Source organism: Egretta garzetta, unplaced genomic scaffold (assembly GCF_000687185.1).
Source record: "Egretta garzetta isolate BGI_Z169 unplaced genomic scaffold, ASM68718v1 scaffold1233, whole genome shotgun sequence".
Taxonomy (NCBI): domain Eukaryota; kingdom Metazoa; phylum Chordata; class Aves; order Pelecaniformes; family Ardeidae; genus Egretta; species Egretta garzetta.
In genome coordinates, this window is record NW_009259213.1 from 21587 (window position 1) to 30430 (window position 8844).

The 8844-nt window shown below is 49.9% G+C and overlaps 2 protein-coding genes across 2 annotated transcripts in view; one reads left to right on the forward strand and one right to left on the reverse strand.

Annotated features, from left to right (window-relative positions):
- The window catches only part of PGS1 (phosphatidylglycerophosphate synthase 1), a 14436-nt gene extending 7578 nt beyond the window's left edge, over window positions 1-6858 (forward strand). The window contains 3 exon segments of the mRNA XM_035891418.1: window positions 2302-2450; window positions 4816-4958; window positions 6771-6858. Of these exon segments, the coding sequence (XP_035747311.1) occupies window positions 2302-2450; window positions 4816-4935 (269 nt within the window). The 3' untranslated portion in view covers window positions 4936-4958; window positions 6771-6858.
- The window catches only part of LOC118451988 (dynein heavy chain 17, axonemal-like), a 13740-nt gene continuing 11456 nt past the window's right edge, over window positions 6561-8844 (reverse strand). The window contains 4 exon segments of the mRNA XM_035891419.1: window positions 6561-6952; window positions 7710-7935; window positions 8470-8627; window positions 8630-8713. Coding sequence (XP_035747312.1) covers window positions 6705-6952; window positions 7710-7935; window positions 8470-8627; window positions 8630-8713 — 716 coding nt within the window. The 3' untranslated portion in view covers window positions 6561-6704.

Below are 8844 nucleotides of genomic sequence, written 5' to 3' on the forward strand. Positions count from 1 at the left end.
TTGCTGCCTTCTTTCCGTTTCCTCTTCGGAGTGCTGGAAGGATCAGCCTGTAGCTCCCTTCTCTGGCACGCTCTGCCCTTTGGCACATGTTTGATTCACCCGGTTTCCTTCTGCAGGAGTCACGCAGTGTGTGTGTGAAAGAGAGGACAGGGCAGAAGAGGGAAAAGGAGGAAACCCTGGAGACAGATGAAGGGCATTTGCACAGTCTGGCTCCTGGAAGAGGACGTGAGATCCCTAGCAGCAAATCGTGCCTGTTAATGCTTCCTTTTTGGGCTAAGACAAAAGACACCCTTTAGGCTCCTGTAGGATTTAGCGGATTTGCACCAAGCACTGGGGCTGCTGTCTTGTAAACCCTTCCTGCTTCTCTTAAAACATTTGGTATCCTCATGCCCAGCTCCCCGCAGTGTGTATTCCCACCAGGGCTACAGCCATCCTTCGGATCGCTCGGAGCAAGTGCAGTTGCAGCAGCCCAGTTCGCAGCGCTGCACGGCCGTCGTGCTGTGTGAGTGGGAAATGCAGACTTCGGCAGCGGGAGGCTTTCCTGGCTGTAATGCCATGAAGCCTACCTGCAGCAGCACACATCTGCCCGGCTTCTGCTGCATTTCTGGGTGTGGTGGTGTGGCTCACACAGGGCCAGCCTTTAGGATTAGGGTCCCTTCCATGCAGGAGGACATGTCAGGTGCCGGGGGGCCGGGCAGGTGGCTGTTTGCTGTGAGATAAACCTGCATTACAGCTATTGAATGGCGGCTGGGAAATTGCGCTTCCCCTTTCTGGAAAGGTGAGTCACTGTTTGAGCGGATCCTGCCAGGTGGCCATAAAGCCAGGGGCACCATAAGGGCTTTAGGGCTGCCACGTGACTGCTTAGAAGGAGCGAGGGAGCGTGTTCCTCGTCGCTGCTGCCCGGGCGGAGCTCTGGCCCGCCGCTGGGAGCCTCGTGCTGCCGCTGGGCCACGGCACCACGCAGCCCCTAGCCGCCGTCCTCTTCGGTGGCAGAACTTGCTGCATCTCTGTGCCACTCGGGTGCTTTCCGTGGCTCCCCGAGCCCCCTGCCTTGGCCCTCCTGCCCTTCGGTGTGTGGGGGTGAGCCTGCGGAGGTGTCGGTGGTGCCCGAGCGATGGGCAGTGCCAGCGCTGAGCCAGGAGGTGTTACTGAAAGTGGCAGCAAAGCTGCTGAGTGTGTGCGGTGTGGGGGCGGGGAGGAGGTTACAGGAACCAGCGGTGAATCGGCAGCTTCTTACTCAAGGCATTCTTGGAACTGCTCTGGGGTTGAGTTAGGAAACCTGCTTCTATTTTAAGGACTAGGTGGTTTTTATGCTACAATTTCTTTGTTGTAGTCTTTGTGTGACTTGCAGTAGGGATAAGCCATCTATCAGGGACCTGCCCAGGGCTGTTCTACGCACTTGTGCCTTGCTAAGTGGAGAGCAAACGCTTCTTGGGTCTGTTTATACACAGAGAATGGCTCTACAGATTCTCTTTGGCAGTAGTCCTGGCTCTCCCGTGGCATCCCTAGCTGTTCTTCCCTGCCGTGGTACAGTGGTGTGCTTGAGAGTAGGGTGGTGTTCCCATCTTGTGCTTGAAAAAACAGTCCTGGGTTATATCACGCTTGGCCTCGTTGCACTGCCAAAGTTGTGTGTGAGCTGCCATGGTGAGTGGACTTGGGAGGCTTGTGTCCCAGCAAGAGTTTGATTTCATCTTCGGTGGCTCCTCGGGAAGTGAGTGGGTATAATAATTTGCACTTCTCTTACAGATCTTCGTTTCATGTGCACTCACCTGTCAGAGCAGGGAGATGCCTCTTCATGTCACTGCTCTGTCTTGTGTAGGCTCGGGAAAGGGGTTAGTTGCTGTGCAAAACTGGGCTGCTTCCAGTTCTGGAACCGACTGGTCCAGGCCTGGCTTGCCTGATGGCACTCTCTTGCTTGGTGTAGGCTTTCCTTTACTGAAAAACTTTTAGTTCAGTGTTTCTGAGCTAGCCATGGTGCAAAACGACCTCTAACTTCGTGATAGGGACTCATTCTGGATCATTCAATGCGGAACTTGTCCCTGGGGCGGCACTGAGCGTGCTGCAGCCCCCTGTAAGGGCACATGAGTTTGGACAACGCAAGCTGAACCCTGAGGTTCGTACAGAGCTTTACAGGACATGCTAGACCATCTGCAGAGAAGCTTGCTTTGGGTCGTGATCTTTTATAGTTACTGTAATCTAACATGTTTAATTCATTTCTTCTAAGTGAAGCGATTGTTTGAGGCTACCCCGGTCATTTCCTTTGTCTGCCACGCTTCCTTGCTTCTCCTGTTTTTCCTGCAGGCCTCTGGCTGTACCTGGCAGGAAGCGACCTTCCCTGCCTCACTCTGATCGGCTCTCCTAATTTCGGATATCGATCAGTTCATCGTGACTTGGAAGCTCAGGTTGCGATAGTTACGGAAAACAAAGCTTTGCAGCAGCAACTCCATCGGGTAAGTGGCTGATTACGGGGAGATAACATGGATGTGGTGCTTGTTGGTCACGTACGGAATGCTGGTGACGCAGTTGCAATAAAAACCTACAGCTACAATAATTCAAAGCCTTCTTGAGCGTAGGAAGTCTCAAGGAGCTGTCAGTTAAGTGACTATTGATGAGATGCCTGCTGCAAGTAACTGCTTCTGGGAAATGGAGGCCATAACGGGAAAGAACATGTGTCCCCGGTGAACTCGAGTATCGGGAGTGCTCGGGCACTGGATGCTGAAAGAGGATCTGCTGGCTCTCCTCTGCTCGCCGATCAGGCAGCGTGTCCTTGGGCCTTATCCCCAATATTTGGGTATTGCCAAGGTTGCACCATGCTCTAGGATAATGAGGTCAGGCCCTTTGAATTGCTGATCTTGGACTTCTGGAGGATTTTGCTTCTCAGGCATTTGGGAAATCCTTTGTTAGGAATATAAATGCCAGCCAGTCAGCTTTTGGGCGGCTGCCATAGGCTGGGGGGGGGGAGGAAGGCAGGGGATCTTAGCGTAGTGTCTACAAGGAGGGGGTTTCTGGGCTGGCTGGATTGCCCATGAAGTTATATGACACAGTATAATCTTGAATAACAACGTGACGTTCTGTAAGCCTACCACAAATATTCAGTGGTTTAATGCTCAGTGGCCCAGGTGTGTGTGTGGCTGCTTTTTTTTTTTTTTTTTTTTCCCCCCCCTTAATCAGGCAGCTTGGACTGCTCAGCACTTCTGCTGCCTCTCTAAATGCTGTCTGCTTCTCCAGCTGTCTTTGACTGAATCTTCTGCTGGAACCGACAGTGACCCAAGTAATGTCTCATGTAGTGCTCTGGTACAAAGCAAATTGATTTGGTGCTTCGGTGTGTGACTTGGGGATCTCAAAAATGTTTTCTGCTAAGCCAAGTCCTGGCACAGGAAGGCACGGTTGTCTTCAGGATCAATGGGAATTGCCCTATTGCATCAGGGCTCTTCCACGGGATGAGTCAGAGTGTATCTAATCAACAACAATTCCATTACTGGAAGAGTTGCTTGAATATTTCAATTCATATCTTGCCTCTACTTGTTTCTAATGGAAGGGGAGAATCAATGAAAATATGACAAAGGAATTTTCTCAGGCAGGGCTGCAGTGATCTAATTCAAAGGGTTTTAAACCATTCCCATTTGCTGGAAGCTGATTTTTGAGATCGGTTGTTTGTTTACTGTTCCGTGATCTTTGTTTAGAAGACTTAATACATTACTGGCACGCTGCCAGGAAATCACTTTGCCTGTGTGACATTCAGTTCCATTTTAAAAATGTGTGATGAGATTTGGGAAGAGGTTTGAGTGGTCTGGGTGCCTTTGGATGCTCCCCTGAATGAACTGAACTTCAATTCAGATAACTGCTCTCGCTTCCAGTCATCGGATGAGCTCACTGTGTCAGATGACCACGGTGCAGGATCTTCATAGCGGGGCTGACTGTAGCTCTTGGAGCATGTTGGGTTTCTAAAATTAGACTGATTTGGCACACAAACGTCTTCCTTCTGCCGCTGGTTCATCTTTTTGCTGTTACTTTTCAATGTCTGGTTCCTGCGTCCCCGTTCCACCCTGAAGTTAAACAGTGCAGAGCATTTTCTGTTGTTTGTGGCAGCTTAGCTAATGAAAAAAAGACGATGAGGCTTACAGTCGATGGTCTGCTCCTTGCCTGCCTGCAAATCTGGGGACCTGACTGGCTTTGATAAGAAAACCGCTTCTACCTTTGATCAAACAGCTGCTTTCACGTGCAACGTGAGCATGTATTATCGTCACGATGGTTCATTTCCTCCTTCAGCAGCACTGTGCACACTGGAGAAGCCTAAGTGTTTCTGGTAATTTAGCTGAAATCGTGACTGCACATTCATTTGAAAACAGCGCTCGAGCTGTGTCTAGAAAGAACTGCACAGCCAGCCTCCTGAGGTTATGGTGAGGTTTCCTTTTCTGGCAATTACAGCGAGGGATTTGGGATTTTTCTGAAACTGAAGCTCAGCTCTCTTGTGGCTGTGGGGCACAAAAAGGCAAAACCTTCTACCTCTGCCCTCTGCAGAGCTTAAATTGCTAATTCTTGAGGCTCAGTTGCTGAGCATGATGGTCATCACGAGGTGGGGTGCTGTGGCAGGCGGCTGCGCAGGACAGATCCTGTGCCAGCTCCTTGGGGTTCGGATGCTCTCAGAGTTGTGCTGCATGGAGTGAGGGGCCTGGGTTCAGGCTTGTGGGAGAAGTGATGCATCCTTCTGGCAGGATCCATGGCCAGTTTTATCTGAGAATTTGCTTTTCTAAAAGGCCGTTACATGATTTATCGGCTAGGATTTACTGGGATGATGTTTCTTTCCCTGTGTAGGAACAGGAGCAGCTTTACCTCTGCTCAGGTGTAGTCTCATCATCAACGTTTGAGCAGCCGAGTCGTTACGTGAAACTGTGGGTGAAGCTGGTAACACCTCTGATCAAGAATTTCTTTTGAAAGAAGAAAAGTTGCTGCTTTGGGTGAGTTTTCTGCCATTCTTATGGGGAATTTGTATTGCGCTGGCTGCAGTTAGTAAGTGCAGTACTCTTATCATGTGGAAGAAAGAGATCATGGAAACAGATGATGTGGGGAAAAACCAGGCATCTCCTTTCTTCTGGGGTACTTGCCACTGACCAGAATTGTTGCTCAAAGTCTGTATGGGTTTCATCTGCTAGAATTTCTGGAAGGGTGAATGAAAGAGAACCCGTGCAAGGGTATTTCCCATGCATAGCAATAAAACTTCCATTTCTGAACTGCCCCTTTCAGAGGTGTGGAGAGGGACTGTGTTTGTTTTGTCCTGACCAGCTAATAGAAAACACTGTTGGGATATATAAAATGTTTTGTCATCTTTTTATCTGACCAGCGCTTTGCATTAACCATGTAGGTGTTGGTTAGCAGGGGCAGTTGTCTTTGCTTTGCTGCTTCGTACAGTGTCCTGGATTTGCCTGGCTGTTCGACTGCCCAGTAACTGAGCACCCCTCAGCTTCGTGGAATTGCTCCTAGGTTTTTTTTTTTTTCCTGTGCTGTGCACACAGTCCCTGCAGCTGGCACCTGAGCGTGTGCCCTTGATGACGAGTGTTCACACGTTCATTTTATTTACAGAAATACGGCCTCTGTCTCTGGGCTTGTGTACCTGGCTCCTTCACGTTACGATGTGTTACCACACAGTGTCTTTCATGAATTGTGGAGAGGGCCTGAGGGGACTTTTGGTGCTAATGTGATTTTTGGACGTTATTTGCTGAAAGTGGGAGGCTCCAACCGTAACATGTGTCCTGCAAGGGAGTTGGGTGGGCAGCCAGGTAAAAATGTGTTTGAGCGCAGGCTTGGGCTGCCCTGCGAGTTTCACGGGTGGAGTACATGCGGTGTGTTCTGGTCTTGTATTGCCAGCAAAAGGGATTTCTGGCACCTGCAAAGGTTGAAGGTAAGGGTAAAGCTTAAGGTACTTTATTCTAAATGCCACTTTGAAAAGGAACAAGCAGCTCTGCTTGCCTCCCCTTGTGGCTTTTCTTACCACGAGCTGCAAGGGAAGGTTTATGCAACTGTATTTTAGAACTAATTGCTCAGATATTTTGTGGGGTGGGATTTTGGTAAATTATTTTATGTTAAAGGGACAGGCATTGGCTGCTGTATGGTGGCCAGAGCAGATCTAATCACCCTAAGAGGCGTTACTGCTGATACAAATTACTTGTTGTGAAAGAAAGGGTAGAGTGGATTCTGTAACCTAGAAAGAAACACGTCCAAGATTGATCTGTTTGCAGCTGGACCTTCTTTGAGTTGTACAGGCTGATGTGTTGGTGAACTGGCCCAAATCTGCACCTTCCCTCTCCTGGTCTAAACAGATACGCGCTTCCCTGCAGGAATGGGTCGTGCACCTGAATTTCTGCTCATGGCTAGCACGGGGCAATCAGACAAATAGCTGTGGAGAGGCAGAGAGCTATGAGGAGGGAAGGAATCCGGATGGTTGCATGCAATTGTTCCCTTTGGCTTCCTTTGGTGGTCTGGCCCTCAACCAGCGCTTTATCAGAAACCACCAATTGAAAACCAGTCTCCGTCATGAGGAGCGCCATGCATTGTAAGAGCACTCTGCCTGACAGCAGTTCCAGCACTGTTTTTATTGACACTTTGCTAAAATAGTCCTGGAACAATAATCAGACTTCGGCTCAGTTACACAACTTTGCATTTTTTTGCAATATCAAGCGTTTGCTGTTTTCTGTAGTCATCAAAGTTTAGGTCTGTAAGAGCAGAGCAACAGCGGCAAGGATCCATTTAGCAGCTTTTTCTTTTGTCTTCAGGTTAAAGGTCCAGACGTAGGTGGGACCTCGCATCCGTGTCTTATAGACAGGACATTCATAGACGTTCTTGGTGTCCACGCGGTCCACGGGGATGGCTCTGATGAAGATGACTGGCATCACGGGCGTCAACTCCTTCAGTCGAGCGTCTGTGATCACACCAGAAGGGATGTCCCATCGAGCGCCTGCAATGTTACGAAATTGTCAGGGTGCCACCCAGTGGCTTTTTCACGGAGAGGGGGCTGTTTTCATAACTGCTAATGGGTGGGAAGGAGTTGCTCTAGCAGCACGGTTGAGGGTGGAGTGTGAAGGTTGGGTAGCCATGGCTTAGGAGTCGTTGGGGCTAAGGTGTTATCATCTCACTGTGACTCATGAATGCATTTTGCCTTATTGTGTGTGGGATGTCTAAATAAAGCCTGTCCCCACTCATCCCTTCCGCAGGGGTTTGCGTGATGGTTGCGTAGCTGAAGGAGGCTCTTGGCCATGGTGGGACCTAGGGTGGCTGTCCTGTGCGCTCTTGTTTAAGCGGACCCCTTTGGTGCCCTGCTGATACCACCATCTCTGTCCCCTGCATGTCTTAGCAGTAATTGTTTTAGGTTCTGAGTTGCCTGATTTGTCGTAGTCGCGCATCAAATAAGAGCACAATATATTTATTCACTGGACCCATGTAGCTTCAGACAACTCAGTCCTCAGGTTCATGACACGCAGTCTGGATTTCCAGAGAGCTGCTGGGTTGTGAAGCTCTGCTGGTAAGCTGGAGGGTGCTGCCCTCAGCTGGCGCCTCTCTGGCATGTGCCTGGGATGAAGGCTCCGCTGCTCGGAGCTTTTGCAACTTCATGTAAGCCAGTGAGTGCCAATGCCTGCTCTGCTCGCAGGAATTTTTAAGGCCGAAGTGGGCTTTCTCTGTGTCTGAAACATCTCATACAAGATGCAGTCTTTTACCTTCCATGAATAATCCGTGCACGTAGGACCCTTCTCTGGGTGGAGCTGTTATATCCTCGCGGTTTTTCTTCGTCACTTCCACCGAAAGACACATCTTGTCCAGAGGCCATTCGTTTTTTCTGGCCATGGACTGCATGATAGCAGTGAGGAAGGACTGGGGGTTGAAGAATCCAGCCAGCCACACTGTTGCAGGCAGCACAAAGTCCGTCGTCCAGACTTCCAGTTCCTGGAAAATAAAACCAGCAAAGTACTTCAGAGTGGAGCACGGCCTGGGCAGCAGAGTGCTGCTGTGAGCTGTGCTGTGGCAGAGGGCTGGTACCGGCACCAGCACCGGGTAATCGCCCGGCTGGGGAAGCTGGGAGGGGGGTGTCTGTGGTGAACAAACAGCAGCTGCCACTGCAGCCGTGGAACTTAACTTAAAGCACTCGGTTGGATTGCAGTAAATACTGCTATTATTTTCTTTAAGCAAAGCTACACTTTAAATAGATGATTTTATGAAATACTTTTTTCTTCTGAGACAGATGAAGTTATGATGGGGTTCGCTAATGTTCTTTTGAAACAGGGGTATACTCCAATGTGAACCTCTTCCAAACTTCTGCTCTCGTTCTCGGGGTAACAGCCCTTTCAGGTACTTCAAACTGCTGAAGTTAATACTGAAAAATAAACCAGGTAACCACTGTACGCTGCTGGAGGTGATTCCTGGTCTTCTATGGTATCTGCTCCCTCCCCAAGCTTTAACTTTGACGAGAAATCTGCTCACCCTAATCCGAAGGAGCAGGTCTGCGTACCAGGCTCCTAAGCTGAGAAGTGAGGGATAGGCGTAGCGTGTCCAGGACTCGGGAACGCTGTCGTAGAAGAGAGCGTTTGCCAGTTCTTCCATATCCGATGTAATCGTTAGCTCTCCCTTTAAAAAGAGAAAAGTCTGGGCAGTTTTGTCTGAAGAAAGCCAGGCTGATGGAAGTACTTGGTCTCAAACTCATCCCGGGGTGGGAGGCTGGGGCTGTCTGGCTGGACCCGGCGCAGGGGGATGTGTACGAGCGCCAGCAGGGGTGGCCAGGGGCTTTGTGCGAGACACGGCTCCAAAGGAGCAACAGCCACTTGCAGAGCACGGGCAATGGTTTGGTGGGTCGGGGCA